The following is a 25488-nucleotide window of genomic DNA, read 5'->3' as shown; positions in this document are numbered from 1 at the left end:
ACCAAGAACCTCCTCAAAAAAATATTTGGACAACTTTGGCATACGAGTAAGGCAAATACGTTACGAGTGAGGCAACACTAGTGGACATTTTGGTGCTACTACGAGGATCCAAGGTGGTTGCTAGTGTGTGACATATGCCTTCTAGTTGGGCCTAGTAGTCTTAGTGCAACACAAAAGTTTACTCAAAGTTTAATTGTGGCACTAGTACTGGAAAAAACTGCACGGTGGATGTCTGGTTAGAGCGTCTGCCTCACAGTTCTGAGGACCGGGGTTCACCGGGCCCATCTGTGGAGTTTGCATGTTCTCCCTGTGCCTGCGTGGGTTTCCTCCCACATCCCATAAACATGCATGGTAGGTTAATTGAAGACTCTAAATTGCCCGTAGGTGTGAATGTGAGTGCGAATTATTGTTTGTTTCTATGTGCCCTGCAACCAGTTGAGGGTGTACCCCCGATGATAGCTGGGATAGGCTCCAGCGCTCCCTCGACCCTTGTGAGGATAAGCGGCTCAGATAATGGATGGATGGATAGTACTGGAAAATTTTTACTTGTACCACACAGTCGTACTAGTGCACTGAATTGAATTTCTAGTGAGGACAAAGTGTACTTGTAGATGGACCTTACCATGCATACGGATATTGAATACACCTATAAATTCTCCAATACCTTTTTAGCCTGTATTGTTACTCGTGCAAACTAGTTTACTAAAAAGGTTTAACTGTGTAGTAGTAGGCCAAAAGTGGCACTAGTAGTGGGGGGGGGGAAACATTACCAGTAAGTCATTCTACAAGTGTGCTAAAATTGTCAGGACAAAGAGTCCACTAGTACAAACATGGACCTTAAGATGGATGTCAAGGATATGGAATGGTTAAACGGCTTTCCACAGGCATTTTTTCAAAGTATCAAGTTCTCATCATCAAAGAAAGCACCAGAGCAACGTGAGCTAAATTCAGGCACTTAAAGAATCCTTTACTTTATTTTCATGTGGTAATACAAAAGCATACAGAGAGAGAGGACAGAAAGAGAAGATCCCTTTTTTTGTGTGTACAATTCCGTTAGCTTGAACACATAAAACTACGAATAATCAGAATTATTACACAGACAACGCAGTCTTCTTCTTGTGGAGCTACATCTGCCTGTTGCATGCAAACAGCCCTTTGTTCCGTCTTTCTTTCACCTTTGGATGTTGCGGTGTGGGAATGGAAGGATATAAATGCCAACAAACAAATGGAAATCCTCATAACCTCTTTTTCTCAACCCTGCACCATATAACAAAACACAAAAATGAGGTCCCTTTCGTTGATCTTTAACTTCATTGGGCCTCGTCATAGAGATGACGCTTATGTTAAAAAAAAAAATAAAAAAAAAAAAGATAACAACCCCCCCTCCCAAAAAACCCTAAAAATGAAAATAAAGTACAGTGACAGAACCTCCAAAGTCCCAAAAAGTTTAGGAAAATATGCCTAGACTAGCTACATTAGCTTTTTGCACTAGCCGCCCTGTGTACGTTGTGTTACACACGTTCCATTTTTATAATGCAAGCGGTTGATTTTGCCTGACAGAATGTTTAACATTCAGAACTCGAAAGACAGCGTCTGAGGATTTTTATAGGACCCGCCCCCCTCGGAGTCCATCAATTTCACGAGCAGCAGCAAGTCAAGACGTAGACTAGCTGTTAGCATCTCACGCTAGCACCCAAAATGCACTTTGTTTCACGCACATATTGTTTTCCAGTACATTCGATTTTATATGTACTGAACGTAACAGTTGGCATTCCAAATCCGAAAAAAGCCTCCTTCTGTGTCCTTTCATCCAGTGATAACCAGTAACAATGTTTAGCTACTGCTTTTACTTTGGTAGGTCTGTACTTCCTGTTTTCAGCTTTTATTTCTTTTTGCCAACAAAAAGCTTCAAAATAGATCTCCTGCAACTACTGTCGGGCATTCGAGTCAGTCTGCTTGGAGTAAAAACGTAGGCTAGCTAGCTGCTATGTTAGCTTCTCATGCTAGCTGTAACATGCACTTTTGTTTTGTGTTCGACAATACAGGTTTCATTGCAATAAATTAGACCATAGAAAACATTTTAGTGGTTTAATTGAAATAGTAAAACTCTGATAGTGTTCCCCTTCCGACTCACGATTCGCTACTCGTGAATTTGCCTATTTGCGGATTTTCTGGGGAATTTTCTTTGCTCAGTTATTTACAAAATAATAATTAGATAAACGGCTTTTAAAAGATCCCACAAGATAGTGCCAAAGCCCTCTCTAATAGAAATGTAGTGCTTTGGCGCATCTTATGGCATCTATAGGCAATTATAGTGTAAATTACTTTTTTTTTTTTTTGCTATTCGCGACAGGGCTCGGACCTTATGGAATACTCTATTATACAGAATTATGAAACAATGTGCAATATTTTTGTTAGGAAATTATTACAAAAAAAAAAAAACATTTTCTGTTTAATGAACGAGTAACTTTTTGAACTACTGAAATAAATGAACTTTTCCAATATATTCAAATTTATTGAGATCCACCTGTAACATTGTTGGTTGATTTCATTCTATATGGGGAGGAGGTGCTGCGTTGTGTTGGACTTTGGAGGTTCCGTTTTATCACCTCGAAGCGGTTAGCACGTGCAAAAAAGGCCGACTACCTCGACTAACCAAACATCACAGCGAGGCACGCGCGTTCACAGCCGCTTATACGAATGTGTCAAAGAAAGTAAATAGTTTTTAAAGAGAGCGAGATCGGGCTGACCCTCACCACTCTGTGGAATGACTTACTCGTCGTCTGTAGCTGAAGATAAAATATTTCAATATTTTTTTCTATATCTTCGAGGGGGTGAACACTCCCTTTCACGGACTACCTACGGAGTTGTGCAAAAACACTTGATGAATGGCAAACTACTAGATGCAGAAGTGGACGCCCAATTGTGTATCTCAAGATGCCGTGAAGGGAAAATTGAAATTAAAAAAAATTATACAATAAACACCACCACCAGGGAGCGGCATCATGGGAAAGGTCATCTATGGGCAGCCGTTTGAGCATTTTTTCGAGGTCCAAGGTCTATGTACTAGTGCGCTCTTTATTCTCACGAGTAAAACAATTCAGGGCACTAGTTGAACGACGAGAGTGCACTAATAGAGTGACTGTGTTTTACAAGTAAAGTATTTTCCCCTACGGTTGCCACGTTTGGCCACCTAGTACAACCTTAAGCTGGATAGCATGGATATTGAATAAATGCTCAAACAGCTTTTAAGCATTTGAATAAATGTTTATTCGAGATCCTTGATATCCAGCATAAGATCCATGCACTAGTACGCTTTTTGACCTCATGAGTAAGACAATTCAGTGCACTAGTAGAATGATTGTGTCTTACGAGTAACGTTTTTTCCACTACAACTGCCACTTTTGGCTTACTGGTACGCAACTAAACCTTAGTTGAAAACTACTTTGTTGCACTGGTGGTAACACTACGAGGGTCAACTAGTTGGCATGTCCTAGACCCTACTAACAATACCAAAATGCCCACTAGCTTTGCCTGACTAATAACAGTCCTACTAGTATCCCAAAGTGCTCAAACGTCATACAGTAGCGGAAGGCAGTACAGTGTTCCTCCACTACTCGTCACTGACCCCCTCCAAAAGGTTTAGAATTGTCTATAGATGCCACAAGATGGTGGCAAAGCACTACTTTTGTCCAAATGAAGCTCCTCAACTCATTTCAATGCAATTCCAAGATGCCTAGTTGTAGTGCACTGAATTATGATACTTGTGAGAACTAAGAGCGTACACATACATGGACCTTCAGCTGGATAACAAGCATATGGACGATATGCTCAAACGGTTATCTGTAGTCGTCCGCCTTGTGATTGGCTGAATGTTCTGCACGGGATCAGGAAGATGAAGCTTCCTTCATTGAGTCACCATGGCGACAACAGCCATTTTCTCCTTCTGTGTGTCCTGTAGTGTCCCCTTCAGTTCCCAATCTGACCCTAACCTGAACCAGGTGAAGCCCACCACCAACGGGGTTTGCACTGGGATACGAACAACAACGTGGACCGCACAAAATGGCTCCCCCCTGACCTGAATTAGATTGTCTCTTCAAAGTCTCATTTAAAGTCCTCCAATAATGAATCAGGGTCCAACTGCATCGCTCACTTAAAAAAAAGAAAAAAAAACAAAAAAAACAGAAAAACAAAAATATGTGTTTTTCCTCCTCATTTGGTGAAGGCGGCCACCACAGCCCACATGAGTTCATTGGCGCCGGGCTTGGCGCTCTCCTTCTCGGGCTCCAGCTCCAGGAGCGTGTGCACCCTCTTCATGCCCAGGTCGTACTGCTCGTCCTGGAGAGGCGCAAAGGCGTTCTCCAGCACGTCCGACGAGTGCGCCAGCAGAATCAGAGACAGCACGCGCTTGTCCATGCGGTGAGGGTCGTTCACCCACTTCTCCAGAACGGAGTCCTGGACCTTCTTCACCAGCCTCTGACAGCACGAAAAGAAAAAATATGGGAATTTATCTAATTTTATAAATTTTTCTATTGTGCAAGGTGGCAGTTATCTTGAAAAACTTGCAATCAGGGGCCATCAAATAAATTACAACGCGTACATTGAGTGCAATTCAATTTGCATTATTTCCTATGGGAAAATTCCAATCTTAATTTCAACAAAATGGAGGTTTTACAAGGTTAAGGGAGTTTTTATATGTGCAAAGTAAAAGTTCTCAAGCTTCATTGCAAACATTTAAAGGTACTTTTTTTTATTTTTATTTTTTTTACCTGTTTGATGGTGCTGTTGGTGAGCGGATGCGTGGTCATGTCGAAAAGCAGGAAGTTCTGTTTCTCTGTGGTGAGGACACCTTTCTCAACCAGGTTTTTGGCCAGACGTTCCCGGACGTTCCTCAGCTGGTAGTGCAGCTTAAAGGGACTCCAGGTCTCTCCTGACAGGACGAGTTAAAAAGTGATAAAAAAATAAATAAATTTAAAAAGCCACATTTTGGTATGTTAACATTTTTCAGTCCTGTGCGCCTCACCGCTCAGTAGCTCCACCCAGCTTTGCACAGTCTCGGGAGGCTGCGTCTCCTTAATGTGCTTCAAGGCCTCGTCCAGAAGCATATCTCCGGTTGGCGCGTCGGACTTGCAAATCACCTTGGCAAACACAGAAAAGGAAAAAAAACACTGGCGTGGGGCGTATTTGAACAAGGTCGCTCACATCCTGGCTAAGCAGGAACAACTGGCACTATGTGGGTTATGCGCCTCACGGCCACACAGAGACACTCGAGCGTGACAGGCGATCACAGTTCAACCGTCACACACGGCGACCATTTGAAGTCCACCACAGCAATGTCTCTGCTGCCCTAAGGAAGCCCAGACTTAAGACAGAGACCTTTTCATTTTTACAGATGAGAAAATGTTTGGTAACTAATGAGTTAGAAAATGTGTTTTTAACGTGTCTGCAATGTCTTTTTATCTGTATGTGAGCTATGGCGGGTCACTGATGGGGATGAATAAAGTACCTCTGTCTGTCTACCTATTTAGTCAATTGTACACAAATACCAGATCTTTGATTTGGCCCAAAGCTATGATGGGGAGGAGTACTGTAATTGGTTTAGTGTGTTTGTTTTATTGGTTTCCCGGTCCCCATATCGTTAGCCTAATAGCATAATTGCCTTAGTCATCATTAACTTACTGTCACAATATCAATAATAAATAAATTTTAAAAAGTTGAAATGACGCAACTGGTCTCTTGTTTATTGAATTTATTACTTTTCTTGTTTTCCAAAAATGTTCAAATATGATTGAGGCAACTATGCAATGAGGCTAACAATATAACTGATTAAGTCATTTTCAACTTACTATCAATAAAAAAAAACAAAAAGTCCTTGCTAAAATGTTTTGTTTTTTTCCATATGTCTGTAGATTCACAGTCATTGACATCTTGGTAATTCGAAAAGGTTGAATTGCAGCAACTCATCTTGTTTGTTGAATTTTATTATTATTTTCAGAAAACAGAATATGACTTGTGCAACTATGCCATTAGCCTAACTGCACAAATGCATAAGTCGCTTTTAATTTTGTGTCACAGTAACAATGAATAATACCAACGTGCGAGCAAAAAAATTTGTTTTTCTTTATGTCTGTGTAAATTGTCAGTCATCACGGTAATTCGCAAATGTTGAATCAAGGCAGCTGGACTCTTATTTGTCGAATTTGTATTTTCTGAAAATGTTCAAATATGACTTAGGCATCTATGCTTTTAGTCTAACAAAATGTAGGTATTGTATCCCCCCCATTTCCCCCCCTACATATACAAAATAATATTTGCAAATTGTTAGCCTAATAACATGATTACCCAAGTCATTTTTGAACACACAGTGTCCAGTGACCGAAGGGTCGACGGTTTGAGTACCAGTTCTGAATGTCTGCTGTGGAAGTGTCCACGGGCAAGATGCTGAACCCTAAATTGCTCTCAGTGGAAGCGCCTTGCATGGCAGCAGCCGCCCATTGGTGCAGGAATGCGTGCGTGAATGAACGGGTGAATGATTGTGAACATCATAAAGCATTTTGGCGCCATGGTGGTTTAGTTAAAACTTTATACTTTAAGTGCACGCCAATAACCATTTTCGGTAAACAAGAAAAAAAAAATTAGAGGTGCAACAACAATTAATTGATTGTAAAATAGCTGTTGACTAATTTGATCATCCATTAGTTGTTGTTGCACCCTCATTAATACACAACTATTTTGATAATCGATGAATTTTTCGGACATTGTTTAACTTGAAATTTTCCAAATCTTCAGAATTTCAACATGTCAAGTAAATACTCTTAGATTTCTGTAGTGCTCAATGAAAGCAGACTGATTACCTTTGTGTTCAATCAAAATAAGTCGTTTGCAAACATCTGATTTTCCTTTGGAAAACAATTTTCTAAATGCTTGCCTATTTGATGCACCAAACCAGTAACTGAACTCACTTTGTTCATTTTCTGCATTGTCAATTTGAAATAATGTCCTGTTTTTTAAATAAAGGAATGCAAAATTTACCCCCCCCCCCAATTCAGATTAATTGAAAATCACTAGGTTCATCAATTATTGAAATAATAATAAATTCAACTTTGTGGACCCCCAAGCTCCAGCTCAGAGACCCCATTTTGAGGACCACCGTCCTAGGTAGCTGGCGATGTCTTTAGGTTTTGAAAGACTGCCTCCTGTCTGCTCTCACCTTTCTCGAGAGCAGACTTTTCCTCCTCATGCCGCAGGCCTCCAGCTGTAGCCTCCCCCGGAGAGCCAGCTCGATCAGCATGCAGCCTCGGAGGCCGGACGAAATGCAGTCGTTCCAGAAGGACGTGTAGCCCTAAAGAGGAGTTGGTTGAATTTGGAAGAGGAGGAGGGGGGAGAAAGACGACGACGAGCAGGAGCGAGAGGGAGGAAAAACAGCAAGAAAATGTACGCTTGTTTGTCCGTTCGCTGACGTGTTGGTTGAAAGTCACGTAAGCTGTGGCAAGTTGTCAAGAAAAGTATCGAAGTAACGAAATAACGAAGCATTTATGATAAAATAGTGAACACAGCAGTCACGCATTGTGCATAGTGTCGAGATTTAAGGCCCTGTTGTCACGGTTGTTGTTCACTCGCTGTCGTCGGGAAGAAAAGCAACGAAGAGAATGCTAAAGTTAGCTTTGTTGACATTTGCTAACGTCTCGTTAGCTAAGGAGCTAACTGAGGAGCTCGATGACGGATTTGAAGAAAACCAAGCAAAATCACCTCTCGGTCCTTGAGGCCCAGGAGCAGAACCTCCTCCATGAGCGTCAGTCGGGTCTCCTTCGAGTCCCCCTTGTCGTCCTCGTCCTCCTCGCCGCGTCGCGCGTCCTCCTCCTCCCCGTCGGGTTCCCTCTCCTTGTCGGCGGCGGCGCTACGGGTGGCCTCGGTCCGCCGCTGGACGAGGCCCGAGGTTCTCTGAGTCACAGAAGCCATATCTGGCGCTGCAAAACGGTCGAATCCGGACAAAAGTGGCTACCTTGAGCGAGCGGGAGGCCGCCCAGCATGCACGCCGAATGTTGCAAGTGGCGGAATCTGTGCGGAGGGGGGCGAATGGAGACGGCCGCTATCGTTGGAGCTCAGACTTCGGGATTCGAGCTTCTCCGACTCACTCAGCCCACTTCCTGATCCGTCCAACATGGTGGAGAGGGCGGGGGGTGGCGGGGTGACGTTGTTGAATGCTGGCCTGAACGGAACGTGAACGCATTGTTGTTGCCTTCACAGTTCTCGGAAATCCTAAAACCCAGCTCGAGTTCCCACACACAAAAAAAGACTTCCTTAGTCTTTATGAAAGAAAATACACATATAAGATATTAAGTCAATCATATGAATATCAAATATATTTATAATTGTTTTTCTTTTCTCGACTCGGGAACGTCATGTTAAAAAAAATAACATATATATATATTCTTTATTTATTTTAGGTTACCTCGAGTGTAAAATTTCCAGATTTAGTAAGATTTTTAGATTAGATTTTAGTTTCAGGAAACTATAAGATTTTTATATTTAGTAAAATGAAATATTTTATATTTAGTACATATATATATATATATATATATATATATATATATATATATATATATATATATATATATATATATATATATATCTTGAAAATCGATACATGGATATAAAAAAAAAATGCAACAATTTTGTATATTGTGCTTGTAGATTATCGTGTAAACATGTTTCCTTACATTTCGGTCCTCTCCGTGTGAAGGTAGCTAAATGACCAACCAAACATTTCTTAGTCAACTGGAGCATGTATTAACCATCTTTGAACACATGGTGGCACTCTGTTTCCATCCATCCGTGAAATAATTTATTTTGCTCTTCTTTAAAGCTGATTCCTGAAGAAGATGATGGGAAATTCTTTTCAGGTTCCCTTCTGTCTTTTTGTATTTGTTGTTGTTTCGTATTTGTATGCTTTTCTGACTCACCGTGACGTGCGTTTGCTGTATGATTAGGTGTCACTCTTCACCAGTTCGTTCTTTCATTGGCAGCGCTCCACCGCTGAAGATGACGCAGTGAGTAATGAGTAACCTCCACAAAAATGTCCCCCACTTCACTTTGGCTCAATTTGGAGTCCAACCAAGTTTTTTTTTGTTTTTTTTTGTCTGTTTGTGGACAAACATTCAGAGATGGCAAAAGTACTCACGCACCAGACCTACAGTCTATACAAAAAGTGTACACACTTCTCAAATGCCAGGTTTTTTTTATGATATAAAAAAAATGAGTCCGAGCTAATAATAACTTTTTTCACCATTAATGACCTTAATGACTTATGACCTATACAACTCAATTGAAAAAACAAGAGATCTTCAAGAGAGGGAAGTCAAAATAAACAACTGAAATAACATAGTTGCACAAGTGTGCACACCCTCTTATAACTGGGGGTGTGGCTGAGTTTAGAATTAACTAATCACATTTGAACTCATGTTAAATGGGAGTCAGCACACATATCTTGCATACATGTCATTTTCCCAATATTTGACAATCTTGTACTTACAGTCCTTGTTTAATAATTTCCTTCAAAGTGCCTCTGGTTCACCCCAAATAAAATTTAGCTGTTCTAGTAGGCATCTCCTGACATTTTGCTTTGCTTTCCAGAACTGTTCATAATTCCCTTCATCTTGACTCTGGGTAGGTCAGGAAGAAAAAAAAAACCACTCTTAGCACACCCAACACCGCAGGATAATCGCTCAGGATAATCTTTCAAAGACATCCGAAAACCAGGTCTCCCAACGGGGGAAATCAAAGTCAAGGTTGACGGTTATCAGTGTTTATTTTACAGTTATACCTCGGATATTCGTGGTTTGGCATTCGTGCATTTGCCTATTCGCAGATTTTTTGGGGGAACGGAATAATTGTACCTATTCGCTCTGTCCCTATCCCCCGCGAACAGAGGGGGTTCGCTGTAGCCCACTTAAGTGGCTAACGTTCCATTTCATGTTGCAATCGCTCAGCCCAACTCCATAGTGACTACACAGGCAATTTTCCATCGTAAGTATTGACCAGGTTTACGAATTCTGACTGAGCATTATCCAAACAGATCTGGGAGGAAGAATCAATCTTAACACACTGCACAACCCAGGATAATTGTTTAGGATAATCTTTTAGAGACATTCGACAACTGGGCCTTTTCTGACTTTTATCGGAAGTGGGGGTATCGGGCTCAAATCGGCTTATTGTGTGTGTACTCCACTAAAATGGCTATCGTTCCGTTTCACGTCACTATCACAGAGTCCGTGGCTCGGCCCGACTTTGTGTTGACCATTGTATATATTGAACAAGTTTAACATTTACGATTGTCGACCTCAATGGTTTTCTGAGCAGATTGGGGGAGAAGAATTACTCTTAACACACCCAACACCCCAGGATATTCGCTCAGTATCAGCTTTTAGAGCTTTGCCAAAATTTCATCAAAAGGCGGAATTACTCGTGCACTCACTGTAGTTGTCTCGCCATGCTGCACTATTTGCATATACTGGCCACTCATGCCAGAGTAGCATCTGCCCCATTTGCACACTGATTGAGGACTATCTGTAACATTTGCACAACCAACATTGTCCCAGATTATCGCACTACTCGTCACTTTAAACCGCATACACTCCTTGAAGTCTCAGCGCCCTTTGCACAATGGCCATTGCACCGGACTATTGCAATATTAGTCATTCGAATTGCTCTAAGTGCTAGAGGACTCTGCATCTTTTTTTTTTTTTTTTTTTGCACAATTTTCAAAAAAAAAAAAAAAAAAAAAAAGTACCAGCATTACCAGATAACTAGCAACCCTTTACTGCTCAGTGGCTATTTATTTTTAATTTTTTTTTGTCAATGTCTTTATGTCTCCAAAGTGTTCTGTAAATTGACTGTCTGTTGTCGTACTAGAGCGGCTCCAACTACCGGAGACAAATTCCTTGTGTGTTTTGGACATACTTGGCAAATAAAGATGATTCTGATTCTGATTCTGATTCTGATTCTGATTTGGCACAAATCAGCCCGATTATCAGTCTTTTTGTACAAATTTTTAGAGATTATCCAGAAATTGTTATTCCAAGGAGATTTTTCATCTCAACTAGTTAAATAAAAGTAAAAACAATAAAATAAAAAAAAGACGCTCATCCTCTTTGTCATGGCTGTCATTTTGAATTAAACGTGATATCCCCGTTAAGCCCAGCAAGGCCTCTATGATTTCAAATGGGCTGAGCAGAACATCTGTATTTTTCACTTAGGTCATCTGCGCTCCCTCTGATGTCGATGGAGATCTGGGGTGGACGAGGAGCCCGCAATGGCTCCCCGGAGCTTTCACGGAGGCCCCCCATATTGGAGCCATTTCCTGTCTCAGGAGTGGGCAAAAGGCTTGACCCCTGGCGCCCCCTTCCTATGTAAGACACACACACACACACATACACACGCGCAGACATGCACACACATGTGAAGGCTCTTTTAAGACAACACCCCAAGGAGAGAGAATGAGAGAGCATTGCTTACAGTTTCCCAGCTGTAAGTGAATTAGAAAATATCTAAATAGCTCCAAAAAGTGTGTGGCGCTGGAGAGTGGGGACATAATTATGTTTAATGGTGGATAATATTCAGAAAGCCAACGTTAACTTGAGATAAAGCAGAGTCAGGATCGTATGTTCGGTCCAAACAACACCCCAGATTTCCCACAGCTTGTTGCAATAACGACACTAGACAAGAAGCCTATCGCAGAGGCAGAATAAAAGCTTACATATGCAGGTTTTATCCATGGATGATTTATGAAAGGTGAAACAGAAGCTCTCTGCAATAAAGCTAAGGGTGCATCCAAGGATCCCGTATGGACTAAATACAGGAAAACATCAATGGTCCAACTTGATCCATGACAATTTTCCCACACTAATCAACATTCTTAACTGTCGTACAAGTGTAAAACAAAGTTTACTATTGTTAATTTTAAGACATTAAATCAAAACAGTGAACCCTGACTTTTCACAGGGGTTAGCGACCGAGCCCCAATGCAAATTGTGATAATTTTCGAGTAATGGACGCCCACCCCCTAAATTATTTTTAAATAATTGCTTATATTAAACGATTTAATCCTAAGTATAACCCAAACTATGATCCCAAATCACTTTTGAATTCATCTTACAACATTACCCTTAAAATTAAATGATGTACATATTTTTGATGTATTGATGATGTCGGGTAGATGTGATGACGCTGAAGTGTAATATACCAATTTGCCAGTGTGTCGTGTCACATGTGACGTTCACGTCGACGTTTCATTTGACTTTATTTAGGTCGAAACTCCTAATTATACAAACTTTTGACAACATTCAATGGAGCACCAGGAGGTTGAGGGTAAACTTTTTTGACCGCACTGACAAAACATTGTTGCGGAGTAAGTGTCGCAAAAAGCACCCCAAAGTACAAAAGTCCTGAAGTCTTGCAAGAGTTGCTGGTGTCTAACGTCACTCGTCACTCCGAAGTTTCGGACCTTTTTCATACCGTCCGATGACACATTAGGAAGTTGAGAGTAAAAATTTTAGTCGTCACTGACAAAACATTGTCGCGTAATAAGTGTAGCAAAAATGTTTTTTAATTAGTGAAGTCTTTGGCAGTGGCTCGCGTCACGTGATTTTCACTGCATTGTTTCGTACGATTTCATTGAGGTGGTTCTCCAAATTATACAAAGTTTGACGCAGCATCAGGAATGTGAAGGTGAAAGTATTTGATATTTCAGACAAAACCTTGTCTCAAAAAAAGCCAAAGAAAAAGGTCAAATTTATCCTTTCATGCTTGGCAGATTAAAAGTCTTGAGATTTGCTGGTGTCTCGCGTCACGTGTGATGTTCATTCTGAAGTTTTTTTGTTTTTTTGACTTTACTTAGGTGAAATTCCGAAGGGTGCGACCTTTTCACAACATTCAACGGATCATAAGAAAGTCAGAGGTGAACATTTTTGACAGTGCGGTCAGAAAATTGTCGCATTATAAGGGCAATGAAAATTTTCTATGAAAATGCAAATGTAGATTTGCTAGTGTCACCGTGACGTTCACTGCGTATTTCAGACCTTTTTATTACATTCAACTGAGCATCAAGAAGTTGAGGGTGAAAAATGTGACAAAAAAGTATAAGAAAGTGCAAAAGTCTCGCAAGATTTGTTAGCGTCTCGCATCACTCCTGACATTCACTCTAAAGCTTCGGACCTTTTGACGACGTTTTACGGCGCATCAAGAAGTTGAAGGTGAAAAATGTGACATCCCAGACAAAATATTATTGTGTAAGATGTGCTAGTGTCTCACATCCCGCGTGATGCTTACTCTAAAGTTTGGTAAGATTTTATTTACTGTATGCACAACTCCAAACTGTACAACCTTTTACAACGTTTTGACGTGACATCACAGACAAAACATCATTGCGTAATAAGTGTCACAAAAAAGCTTAGAAAAATCCAAAGTTTTTTGCAAGATTTATTTGTGTCTTGTTTGCGTGACGTTCACTCCAAAGTTGTTGACTTTATGACATTTTAAGGAGCATCAATAAGTTGAGTGTGAAAAATATGACACCGTGAAAGCTTAATAAGCTCTATTGCCTCGCGTCATGCGTGATGTTTACTCGGAAATTTTGTGCGATTTTATGTTGGGTTCCGAACCGAATGACCTTTTTAACGACATTTGACGACGCGTCACGTAGTTTACAGTGGAAAATCACAGACCAAATATCAGTATGTAATAAGTGTCGAGAAAATGCAAAGGACTCTTCCTTTCATCTTTTCTTTTCAAACTGAAGTCTTGCGAGATTAACGAGTGTCTCGCAAGTGTCAGAAAGTTAACGGTGAACATTTTTTGACATCACAGACCAAACATCGCCGGGGCCGACATATGCTGCACAATTAAGGGAAGTGCTTCGCCTTTGTGCCATTGAAGGCGACACGAATAATAAACACCACAATGAGCCTATGGTCACGCCTGAAAGAAGCCCTTTTATGCCTCGCCGCTGAGACAATGTGAGCATTGAATGTCATGTATCAAGTTCACGGATCAGTCAATGGACCATGGTTTTTTTCTCTCTCCTTGACTAAATGAGTTCATTGTATCATTTGTTAAGTTATTCTCGAATAATTGGCGGCCAATTTGTTCCACTTTTCATTGCAGTCAGATCACTTGAGTGTTTTTACTTTAAAAAGATGTTTTCTTGTGATCCTCCTTTTCCTCTGTTTTCCCTCTTTAGGACTCAACAGGAAGTTTTGCACAATGGGATCCCTCCGCAGGTCCTGCGTGCTGCCGCTGAGCAAGCCGACGTACATGTAACGCCGACGTGTGTTTAATGTTTGCAGGTGCACAGACATGCGTGTGTGCAGACACAATAGTGGAAAGTGAAGCCATCAACGCGACAAGTCAAGTAACAGCTGGACTTGTTAGTGTGACGCTAGCTCATTTGAACTTTTTACTGATGCTCGTTTTATTATGCTTCCTTGCAGAGTGAGTCGGTAGTTGTTAGGAAATAATTTCTTTCCAAAAGTGTTTATTAGGGGCTTTATTTTTGAAGTATATATTTTTGGAATAACAAACTACTAGTTCCTGGTCTATTACAATTTATGTAACAGTAACTTATTTACGAAATGGCTGATGGTGGAAGGTTTTTAGTAGGGTAAAGGCCTTTATTTTTACAAGCACATTTTAAAAATAAAATTGAACAATATTATCTGTATGTTAAATTTTGGGGGGAATTGTAGCTGAAGAGTTTAGGAATAATATCAAACAATATTACCGGTATATTCCAATTAATGTCAAATCAAATCAGAATAGTGGCCGGGAACCTTTATTAACTCAACTACAGATTGGAAAGGGCATTTATTGGGGATAAGGCCTTTATTTGAATAAATGCTTTATTATTATTAGATTTTTAAATATTATTTGTGTATTACAATTTGACAAGTGAAAATGTAATAGCGGCCGGGAACATTTGTTTACTCAGCTGCAGATGGGGGCAGGTATCGATTAAGGGCGAGGCCTTTATTTTTACTAATTAATTTTTAGAATAATATTGACAATATTATCCGTGTATTACAATTTGTGTTAAGTGAAACTGGAATAACAGCCTCGGGTACTCATTTGCTCATCTGCAGATGGGTTTATTAGGGTTTAGGGCTTTATTTGTGTAACATGTTTTTGAATAATATAACAATGAGAAAATATGTTTTAATTTATGTCACGTGAAACTGGCGTTTAAATCACTGAGAACTTGAGAAGTCGGTAAGACTGTTTACGTGCCTCGGTAGGTGCTGCTGTTTGGGTTAGCAGCAGAGTTCAGATGTGCAAATCAGAAGTTATTGCTTTTAAGACTGTTTGTGAACACTAGCGTTTACGAACTGAGGTCATTGTACTTACTACCCAGTTCTTCTTCCTAATGGGGAGAAAAGGGGTCGCCCATGTGAGGGAAGCGTTTATTTGTGGAAATGCTTTAATCCTGAGCAGATGAGTAGTTCGTGTGCACTGAGGGATGTTCAGACCCCTCAAACATGTGATTCGATAGGTGGAGAAGTTAAAGTGAACTCGATGAGGCGAACGTGTAGACCTTTTTGATCTCGGTCACCATCTGGTTACCGAAGGGGAGCGCTCGAGGGCTCAAACACAGACACACACACACACACACACATGCGCGAACGCACACACGCAGCCTCATGAGCCGCCAGTCATGTGGTCATGTGAACCCCCCTCATTCGGTGCCTCCTTGATTTAACATACACCCCTTGAGACCTGTCAAAGTGAGCCAAACTCAACCTGTTCAACATTAGGTTGTGATGCCCATAGTAATGTCTACTTGTATTAACTTTAGCCTTGTCATTGGCGTGATGGCAGTGGTTCAATCCACATATTTTCAATGAACTGCTTAATAATGGAGTTAATAATGAGATGTCAATGATTCTTTGGGGGGAATTTAGCTAATTTCGGAAACTTTTGGATAATTTATCAGGCCCTATATGAAACAGCTCTTGCTTGGCCCGATGACAGTGGTCTGGTCATTTTGACCCACATTATTGCTATTCCCGAATGTAACAGGAGGTTTAAAATGTCAACTGGCATATGTTTTGTCGACAAAGGCACGTTATGGTTACACTATTCTTTAGTGCAAATGGTCTTTAACCTCACTTTATAAATCATGCTGCATTGTTAATAAAACAACTTGATAAAAAGAGATTTGAGGGCTCGGAAGTCGGCTTTTAAGGTGAGCCACTGCGTGCGTGCCTCTCTACACAAAGCGTCTTGTGTAGAGAAAAAAACAAAAAGAAAGCCGTTTATGCGCCAGATGTCGCGGCGTGAGACATTGGGGAATATGATCCCTTGTCGGACTGATGGTGGCTTGACACGCCAAGAATGTGTTGTCATGTGTGCTTCGCCGAGACAACTGTGTTTGCACCCACATGGCTCTCACCATTCATGGTGATATACAAAACGCGTATGTGTGTGTGTTGTGTGCGTGTATGTGTGTGTAAGGACTTTAGAGCAAACAATATTAAACAACGTTGCTGGCATGTTACAATTAATGCCTAGGCAAACTGGAGTAATGTCTGTTGCCGTTTATTTACTCAACGACAGATGAGCAGAGGAGTCAATTTAGGGCAAGGCCTTTATTTTTTCCGAATGTGTTTTTGGAATGCATTTTCTGTACGTTTCAATTTATGTCAAATATAACCGGAATCATCTGCAGATAGGAGTGGGTGGCTTATTGGGGGTGTGGCCTTTTTTTCTACAAACACATTTTTAACAAATGTTTATGTACAGTTCATGTATGTTACAATTGAGGTCACGTGAAATTGGAATAGTTGTTGTAGGTGTTTTAACTCAAGTGCAGATGGGGGAAGGCGTCTATTAGGAACGGTGCCTTTATTTTTACAAATGAATTTTTGAAATAATATTAGACGAGGTTACTGGTATTTTGCATTTTCGGTCAAATGTAACTGGAGTAATGTCTGTGGGTGTTTATTTACTCAGCTGCAGATGAGTGTTAGGAGCGAAACATTTATTTCTACAAATCAAATGCATCTTTGGAATGATATTAAATAAAGTTACTGGTATAGTACAATATCTGTCAAGTGTAAATGATGTCAGGGGACGGTCATTTAAACATATCACATGAAACTTAAGTCCTTCTTGAAGAGCCTCCTCTGTGAAGGTGTTGCTTTCAAGAAAAAAAACGGTTTGAAATTTACCGCGGTTTCTTATTGTGGCCCATAAACAGTTGATTCCGTCTCATCACGTAGCGGCCATTGCTCATAGAGCGCAATCCGGCTACCAGAGAACAAGGGAGTGGTCCCGTGTGAAATCACTTCCTTGATCGCTCATTCACTCACTTTTTATGATTAGTTGTAAAGTCAGTTAATGCACAGGAAACTGAGAATCATGTTTTCTTTGTTGCCCTCAAATAAAAGACACCGTGGCCCAATTCGTATCAGGGTACGTCATCCACTTGAGAATAATAAACGCGTACCTCAAATAGATGCCTGCCCTTTCCCCCGTCAGAAAAAAGTCATACATATATGAGAATAAAGTGGTAACCTTATTAGTTATTACCTAGTTATGAGAATAAACTCATATGATGAACCAAGTTGTAATGTCACAAGGATATATTAGTAACATTACACAAAAAAGTTGTAATGTTACGTAAATAATGTCAAATGCCTGCCTTTTCCTCACTCAGAAAAGAACTGTAAGTATATGAGAACAAAGTGATAAATGTGCAATTTGCGAGAAAAAAATTAGGAAGTTATGAGAATAAAGTCATAGCAATCCAAGAAAAAGTATCTAAGAATAATACGAAAGAAAAGTTGTTATGTAACAAGGATATATTAGAAAGATTGCACAAAAAAAGTTGGAATGTTACGAGAATAATGTCATACCAATACATGGAAAAAGCCATTTTGTGGGAAAATAATTTGTAATTTTATGAGAAGAAAATCATAAAGTTACAAAAGTCACATATGTTAAGGGAATAATGAGTATTAAAACTTGTAATGTTACGAGAAACAAGAATGACCACACATTTACGTTGTGAAGTTTCTTGAATTAAGTCATAATTTCATGCCAAAGTCAAAATGTTAAGCCAAATAATCATGCGACTATTCTCGTCAACGTTCTTTTCGTGTTGACCATGTATGGTGGTACCTTGACTTACGAGTGCGAGTCGATTTTTTTGCTTTTGTGTTGCGAGCTAAATGTGGACTCACTCCACTCTCGAGTGAAGTGAAAAAAAAAAGTGGAGCAATTAAGGCACTGTAATACCCTTGCAAGTGGGCAAGGGGAGCCACAGTCGCAGATGCACTTTCGGCCGTTAAGTCAACGGGTCAAGCAGTCAAATACACAAATAGAAAATGACAACACTCGCAAGGACTCGACTCTACTTCACTCACTAAGCCACGCCCCTTAAAGGCACACATCCAGGACATCAATACTACAGTATGTACAGGAATTACACTCTAAAACCTATTTATTTATTTCCATTCACTTTTATTATGTTTAGTGCTATTTATTTTCACGTAACAAAAAATGTGGGCTGTTTTGGGGGGCTGGAAGGGATTAATGGCATTTCAGGTCTTTTCAATGTGGAAGAATTGATTTGATATATGTGATGTAAGGTGACGAAACAAATACAAAATTGTAAGTCAATGTACAAGTGTTCATCGTGACTGCTTTCCGTTGACTTACAAATTGACACTTGCCAAGTGTCGGGGGGAGCTCGGGAGCAACAATGGCCGATTGTCACTCACATCCGCTGGCAAACATCAGCAGTTACTCTTGTCTCTTCCAACTAGAGACAAATTATTCACCTCTTTTAACGAAAGCGGCGGGGAGTTGCCCTATTTGTCAGCATCCAGGATGTAACTGAAGCCCTGAGTCAGTGTTGACAGAGTCAAAGGGGTCGAGACCCGCCGCTGCCCTTTCACAGAGTGAAGTCAATTGAAGCTCAGCATCTTGTCAGCCAGCCACAAATGAGAGGTTGATCCCGTAATTGATGCCCATGTGTTTAGATTGTTGTTGCTGGCGGGCCTTGGGGGGATTAGAGTTACACTTTGAAGATGAACAGCTAATTTATACCCCCATACTTACTGGCTAAAATCAAAGAGTCTGGACATCAAGATGCAAGGGATCGGATTTGATGTTTCCGTTCTACGATCTTCTGGCAATGCCGGGGCATCATCGTTACATGATTGCGCTTCTTAGTTACAATCTTGCCTTAAAATTTGCCCATTCGCTGATTTTTGTTTGAACCTGTCCTCTGTTATTGCCTGTAGTCTTTTCGCTGTTTTTCTGCTCAGGTCAAAGGCATTTCTAGTATAAAAAAGTTGCCTAGGTACCATCTTCTGGCATCTTGGTGCCAATGAACTATGTTGTAGTGAGGGGAGGAGCTTCATTTAGTCAGGCCATAGCCTTTTTAATAGAAATAAAGTGTCATGCCTCATGGAATCTATAGACAATCATAAACCTTTGGGGGGAGTCAGCAATTACGCTCAGATTTCCGCTATTCACTGCAGAGTTTGTCCCTATCCACCCAGAATACCGGAATAAAATTTTGGGGAAATCCTGAAAGATGATGTTAGCGTTGTTAGTTGTTGAATGATGTAATGCTATTCGCATCGGTGGAAAGAGAAGATTTAACCTGTTTTCTAAAAGATAACATATCGTCCCTAATTAGAAACTTAGTGCATTTGTCTAAAATTTCAGATATTCCAAAAAAAGGTACGTTTTCATTGTTTGTTGTCGCATGAGCTGCTGCTTTTTTTTTTTTTTTCCTGCTGCCAGTAAGAAAATATTCAATGGGCCTTCTGACCGATGATGGGTCTTTGCTAGTTAGTGACTTTACACATCATTCATAATTTTGGAAGTTCCCCAAAAGTATGTTAGCATTGTTAGGCATGAGATGGCTCAGATGGCCCAAATGAAACGTCCTCAAATCAACGTAGAAATAATAATGTGGAAAAAAGATATGGAGATGCGCTGTTTGTTAGCTCGCAGACTACAATGAAAACCTGCATATTCGGCATTTGTGAATTCCCCTATCCACTGATTTTTTTTTGTGGGGGGGGGGGGGGGGGGGCTGTGTGTGTGTGTGTGGGGGGGGGGGGTTATTCTTCATTATTCGCTGAAAAACAATCCACTGTTTTTGTGTTCAGGCTAAAGCAATTGAATGGATGAGCATCCGTGAGACAAAAGTAGTGCTTTGCCACCTTTTTTATTTTTTGGCATTTTGGTGTTAACAAACTACTGTAGGTTGAAGTGAGTTCAGGTGTTTCATTTTGACAAAAATAGTGCTTGGCTGCCAACTTGTGGCATCTGTAGGTAATTATAACCTTTTGGGGGTGTCAATTACTTACATATTTTCACTATACATGGTAAGGCTTGGTCCCTATTACCCTAATAAGTGTACTTCCTGTTTCCATTGAGGATGACGACCAGACGGGCTGCGCAATTTTTATTATGTGGTGGTGGTGGGTGGTTCCAATGATGTCATCGTGACTTCTTCAGCCCATTTCTGCAGTTTCCTCGGAAATTCATTTTAAAAATTTGTTTTTTATGCGTAATTCTGCTTGTCGAATCTGGCCTATTATTACATCACTTTGGCCTATTTGACGTTTGTACTGCACTTTATAATTAATGATATACAAGAGCAGCATCCACACAAATAAATGAGCGCAGTGGTTTGGAATGAGCAGTGATCAAAAGGATAGGTTACCAGGGGTGAAGTGAAGCTATGTTCCTCGTGCTTATCTTCGTCTGGTTAATGTTGGCGTTAAAAGCAACGGCGAGGAGGGATCTGCTTTCTCTCACGCCAACTCGACGCACTACTCGACACAGGAGTCGTTTGTTCGGCCCAAGTGGCATCACGAAGTCACGCCACTAAAGCGACCATGAGAAAGCGGTATCCGCTTACAATGTTGGTGGTCTGCAAAAGAGGCGATGAGTTCTGTCGTATTAGAGTTAACACGCTCTTACACAGCCGTCAGCTGCTGTCTCCGGTGATACTTCCCGATGGCGAATTTGACAGGAGTAGTCATTTTATTCAAGAAAATAGTATGAGAATGATTATAAATTGCTTGGTATATAAAAAAAAAATACAATAGTAACTTAATGTTACGCAAATAAAGTCCAAATACAAGTATTACCAGAAAAAAACTTGTCATGATGCAAGATAAAAGTCTTGTATAATTTCTGACAAAGATAGTCATGAGTCACGAAAAGAGTCATATTACGAGAAATGTTTTTGGGGGAGAAAAAAAAAAGTCATTTTTTGATGGAAAATAATTTGTAATAAATACATTTACAACCATTACAAGAGTAAAGTGGTAAATTTATGATCATAATAATTGAATATGAAAAAAAGCATTTTTCCCCCACGTAATCTTACAAGATCAGCCATAAATCAACAAAAAAAGCTTTTTTTAATTAAAAAAAAAAAAAAAGAAAATTGTGAACGAAAAGCTGTAACATTAAGAAAAAAATCTAACATTACGAAAAGATCTATGACATAACAGAAAACAATTTAAAGTTACAAACAATTCTGTACCATTATTGGGGGTAAAACCTGTACAAATACAACAGCTGTAACATTACAAAGGAAAAGCTGTAATATTATGAAAAACAGCTACAACATTTTGATAAAAGCAATAACAAAAGAAAAGCTGTAATTATTACAAAACAAAAAGGTGTAACACTACAAAAGAAAGGCTGTAATATTATGAAAAATAGCCATAACGTTACGATAAAAGCTATAACATTATAAAAAAAAGCTGAAATTACAAAAACAAAAGAAAAAACAGCTGAACCTTTATGAAAAAAGCTAGTCGTAGTGTTGCAACAAAGTCTTAATATATAATACAAAAGATACAGAATATGAGTAAAAAAGTCATAGTCTTAAACTGAAAACCTTTTTTTTTTTTTTTTTTTTTTTTTTTTTTAAGAGTTACCATATTGATTAGAGGGCCATTATGGCCTACTATTGCCGTACATCTCGAATGTTCCTCTTGCGGTTCCTGTTGACCCGTTGACTTGAATTTACATTTGCCTTGTCTACATTTTTGGATTAAGAGCTTCACCGATCCACAAGTCATACCATGTTTAGCCGTCCGTGCGATTACTCGCGCCTTATATAGTGAGTTACTGCTTTGCTGTCGTCGACGTAAATACGTCAGAACTATTCTTTTTGTGTACATTACAAATTCCTGGCGCGTCCTCTGGAGATAGATGTCCCTCGTAGGGCCGAAACGAGCAAGTAAAGATTCCCTGTCAGGCTGGATAAAAACAAATCTGCTCTCAAAGGGTTTTTTGTCTTCATTAGCCAGAAGTAACAGCAGCATGGCGCTGATCCTGTTTTCAGGATATTCTAAGAACATGCTTGCTCAAATTAGATGAGGACTCATTATCTTGTCCACTCCGAAAGCTCTTCCTGTCTGCAGATGGAGCGGGCGCATTAGAATAAGAGGAAACTCAACCTATGTTGTTTCCAGGGAGTGGGAAAAACAACACTTGCGACACCTAAAAAGTACGTCTGGGGGTAGAATGAGGAGAATGTTAAGGAAATGCGTGAAATGAGTCTTCCTGAGTCCCAGTTTGAGATATCTGCAAGGGCAGAAGACAGGAAGGACTTGTGTAAGCGCACGGTGTTGGCAAAATATATTCATGCTAAAACCAATCTGGAATGATTACTAGATCGGTCAAGAATTTCATTCAGCAGCCAAGTCAGTGAGTGACCTGATCTCAACCACATAGAGCATGTTTTTCACTCAACTCATTCAAAATGTGAATCTAATGACCAAACTTGAAAAAAATAGCCCCCAACACCAGTTTTTACAGATGATCACAGAATTGGGCAGTGATAAGTGAAATAACACAAGGCTGAAATTGGGTGAGCTTTGGATTGGAGGATGGTTTACAAGCATGCGTTTTTATACAGGTTATTACCAGATCATTGACACATATGCCAGAACCTTCTTTGTTACTGTGTATCCCAATACTGCACTCCTTCAAGTCGGATCAGGGATTTGTGTGAGCCCTCTACTATTGCTGCTGCTGCTGCTGATGATGATAAAGATGATGATGATTATGGGTGGCCTAAGATCTGCATCACATTTCACGTTGCAATTTTTTGTAACTAAAAAAGGCTAAAATGACTTCAACTCTACTTTAGCTTTGATTTGTTTTGTTTGTTTCCCACAGGAAGTAATGGAAAACAATGTAAACTGTTGCATATTTGTGGACTTCAAACGCAATAAAGACCATCTCCATTGTTTGTGGAGATATATATATATATATATATATATATATATATAGGCGGCACGGTGGACGACTGGTTAGAGCGTCAGCCTCACACCCGGGTTCAATCCCCGGCCCCGCCTGTGTGGAGTTTGCATGTTCTCCCCGTGCCTGCGTGGGTTTTCTCCGGGCACTCCGGTTTCCTCCCACATCCCAAAAACATGCATGAATTGGAGACTCTAAATTGCCCGTAGGCATGACTGTGAGTGCGAATGGTTATTTGTTTCTATGTGCCCTGCGATTGGCTGGCAACCAGTTCAGGGTGTACCTCGCCTCCTGCCCGATAACAGCTGGGATAGGCTCCAGCATGCCCGCGACCCTAGTGAGGAGAAGCAGCTCAGAAAATGGATGGATGGATATATATATATATATGAGGGCAATTAAGACGCTACAAGTGACGATGACATAATTACATACGGGCTGGTGACTGGCTTAAATGGAGATAGTGGTATAGCAACAACAACATTTTTCAAAGGTTTTACGTAATAGTTGTTTAATTTTGTAGTTTTCAAAATGGCGCTTGACAGCTTTTGGGTTTGAACTCTTCGTTTATTACTTGTACAGGCAATATTTTGAGTAACATTTTAACATTTTAATATTTTAATCTTACAGTAGTTACATTTTTGTTACACTTGCATGGCCGTTAAGAATTTTAAAATGTGACCTAAGCCTTGCTGGTTCTATGATGGCCACATTTTGTCCCTGGCACAGATTATTTCCATTTTGGTAAAAATTCTGACGTGTGATGTTTTTTGTTTTTTTTCCCTCCAGAAGTTAACATCTTTCTACACTTGTACCTTTGTTAAAAATGTTAAAATGTTACCTGAGTAGTTATTACAGGTTTTTACTATGGCCACAGTTTGACTCTGGAACAGATTATTTACATTATGTGGACAATTCTGATATTCTTACACTTGCTCAAATGTTACTCCAAATGAACTTTGTGTAGTTCATGCAGGTTTTATGAGGGCCACAATTTCACCCTGCAACAGAAAAATTCCGTTTTCATTATTTCCTACAGGAAAATCTGTTTGGTATTGAATCTTGGAGGTTCCACTGTATACATTTACATGCCACCCTCTGTATGTTGTTGTAATGCTATTGAAGCGCTTTAGGCTCAGCTGTCCCTTAAACAGACAGAATTGTAGTGTAAATGTTCGCTTCCTGGCACTAGTAAGAATTTCCCATGCTCAGACCAAGCCCACCGAGTAGGGTCCCGCTCATGAGGGAACTTCCCTCCTCCTCCTTCCTCCTCTCCTTCCTCCTCAGGCTGCTGCAGTGTTCAAGTCCCTCAGAGCACAGGCGGATGCGCTATGGACTAGACCTCGTCACACTGGACATTTTCAGTCTTTTTGGGGCGGACGGTGGGGGGGTGGGGGGTGGAGTCATGCGCGTTGAGACATTCTGTCATCCATGTCACTCATTTCAGCAGAACAATAACTAAACGTCCATTTTATGACAGAGCCAAGATGCCGGGGACTACAAATTGCCATCTCGCGACAGCTGCGCTCACTGGTGAGTTCATTATTACAGCACTTAATAAAATAATTGCTACCAGGCGTCCTTTTTCCAGGAGCGCTGAGGTCACTAGACCGCATATCAGTGGCGTCTGACAGCATCCACGTTGTCACCCGTAGTGTAACACTATATTGTGTCATTAGGTAGTCCAAGGGCAAAAAGACTAACTTTTCTTGTTTCCCATAAAAGTATATGCCTTGTCACTGGGGTGAAGTTGTGATTATGTAGAAAATAGATGCTTTTTCTAATGATGAAAAATAAAATAGACCATCATATAGCATTAAAACTTTTTCCCCCCCAAAATAATATTAATTATTACTTAAACGAGTGAATTGAAAAACAGACAAATATGTCTAAAAAATAAAAAACATGCACAATAATCTAGTGTGAGTCTGTCAGCATGGTACATGTTCTTTACAGGCACGCTCCAAATATTTCCGATTGCGAGGGTGTCTCTCATGCACGTCCCACTTAGGGTCACCCCCGCCGATGTTTTTTTCAATTGAATTTAGGTCTAGGCACCTCAACCTTTGTGTCATATCAACCACTTCCAATCACGCAATTTATTACATTGCAGATCGGCATTTTAACATAAACTGTCACACGTGCAAAAAGAAGATAGACACCCATGGACACGTTAAGCAATAAACCCCTAGC

The 25488-nt window shown here is 40.2% G+C and overlaps 2 protein-coding genes and 1 long non-coding RNA gene across 5 annotated transcripts in view; 2 read left to right on the top strand and 1 right to left on the bottom strand.

Annotated features, from left to right (window-relative positions):
- Nucleotides 1-942: 942 nt before the first annotated feature.
- On the bottom strand, nucleotides 943-8176 carry LOC133490125 (Golgi phosphoprotein 3-like). 2 transcript variants are annotated; one of them, XM_061799768.1, is made up of 5 exons: nucleotides 7750-8175; nucleotides 7211-7342; nucleotides 5024-5138; nucleotides 4770-4930; nucleotides 943-4476 (listed from the first exon to the last, which is right to left on the bottom strand). In XM_061799768.1, exons 1-5 carry the CDS (start codon nucleotides 7957-7959, stop codon nucleotides 4213-4215), a joined length of 882 nt encoding a protein of 293 aa, XP_061655752.1. In that variant the 5' UTR covers nucleotides 7960-8175; the 3' UTR covers nucleotides 943-4212. The 2 variants fall into 2 exon arrangements, with proteins under 2 accessions (XP_061655752.1, XP_061655753.1); XM_061799769.1 differs by lacking the exon at nucleotides 7211-7342 and having other exon boundaries at nucleotides 7750-8176.
- A 698-nt stretch (nucleotides 8177-8874) lies between these two features.
- Nucleotides 8875-16974, top strand: LOC133490387 (uncharacterized). The gene is made up of 3 exons (XR_009792183.1): nucleotides 8875-9050; nucleotides 11256-11408; nucleotides 14237-16974. It is a non-coding gene; the product is annotated as an uncharacterized LOC133490387 (long non-coding RNA).
- Nucleotides 16975-24620: 7646 nt separating this feature from the next.
- itga1 (integrin, alpha 1) overlaps nucleotides 24621-25488 on the top strand; it is a 49894-nt gene continuing 49026 nt past the window's right edge. Inside the window, exon 1 of one of the 2 annotated variants that reach the window (XM_061800334.1) lies at nucleotides 24621-24828. In XM_061800334.1, coding sequence (XP_061656318.1) covers nucleotides 24783-24828 — 46 coding nt within the window. In that variant the 5' untranslated portion in view covers nucleotides 24621-24782. The remainder of the gene's footprint in view (nucleotides 24829-25488) is intronic. The other variant, XM_061800333.1, reaches the window with a different exon arrangement.

This window comes from Phyllopteryx taeniolatus, chromosome 15 (assembly GCF_024500385.1).
Source record: "Phyllopteryx taeniolatus isolate TA_2022b chromosome 15, UOR_Ptae_1.2, whole genome shotgun sequence".
NCBI lineage: Eukaryota > Metazoa > Chordata > Actinopteri > Syngnathiformes > Syngnathidae > Phyllopteryx > Phyllopteryx taeniolatus.
This window is presented reverse-complemented; position numbering and strand designations above follow the sequence as displayed.

Excerpts from the sequence above, each read along its gene's own strand:
- LOC133490125 (XM_061799768.1), bottom strand. The coding sequence starts at position 7,959 with ATGGCTTCTGTGACTCAGAGAACCTCGGGCCTCGTCCAGCGGCGGACC. Across the intron at positions 5,139-7,210 it reads AAAGTCTGCTCTCGAGAAAG|GTGATTTGCAAGTCCGACGC; the intron begins GTGAGAGCAGAC and ends GTGTTTGCCAAG. Across the intron at positions 4,931-5,023 it reads CTGGGTGGAGCTACTGAGCG|GAGAGACCTGGAGTCCCTTT; the intron begins GTGAGGCGCACA and ends TCGTCCTGTCAG.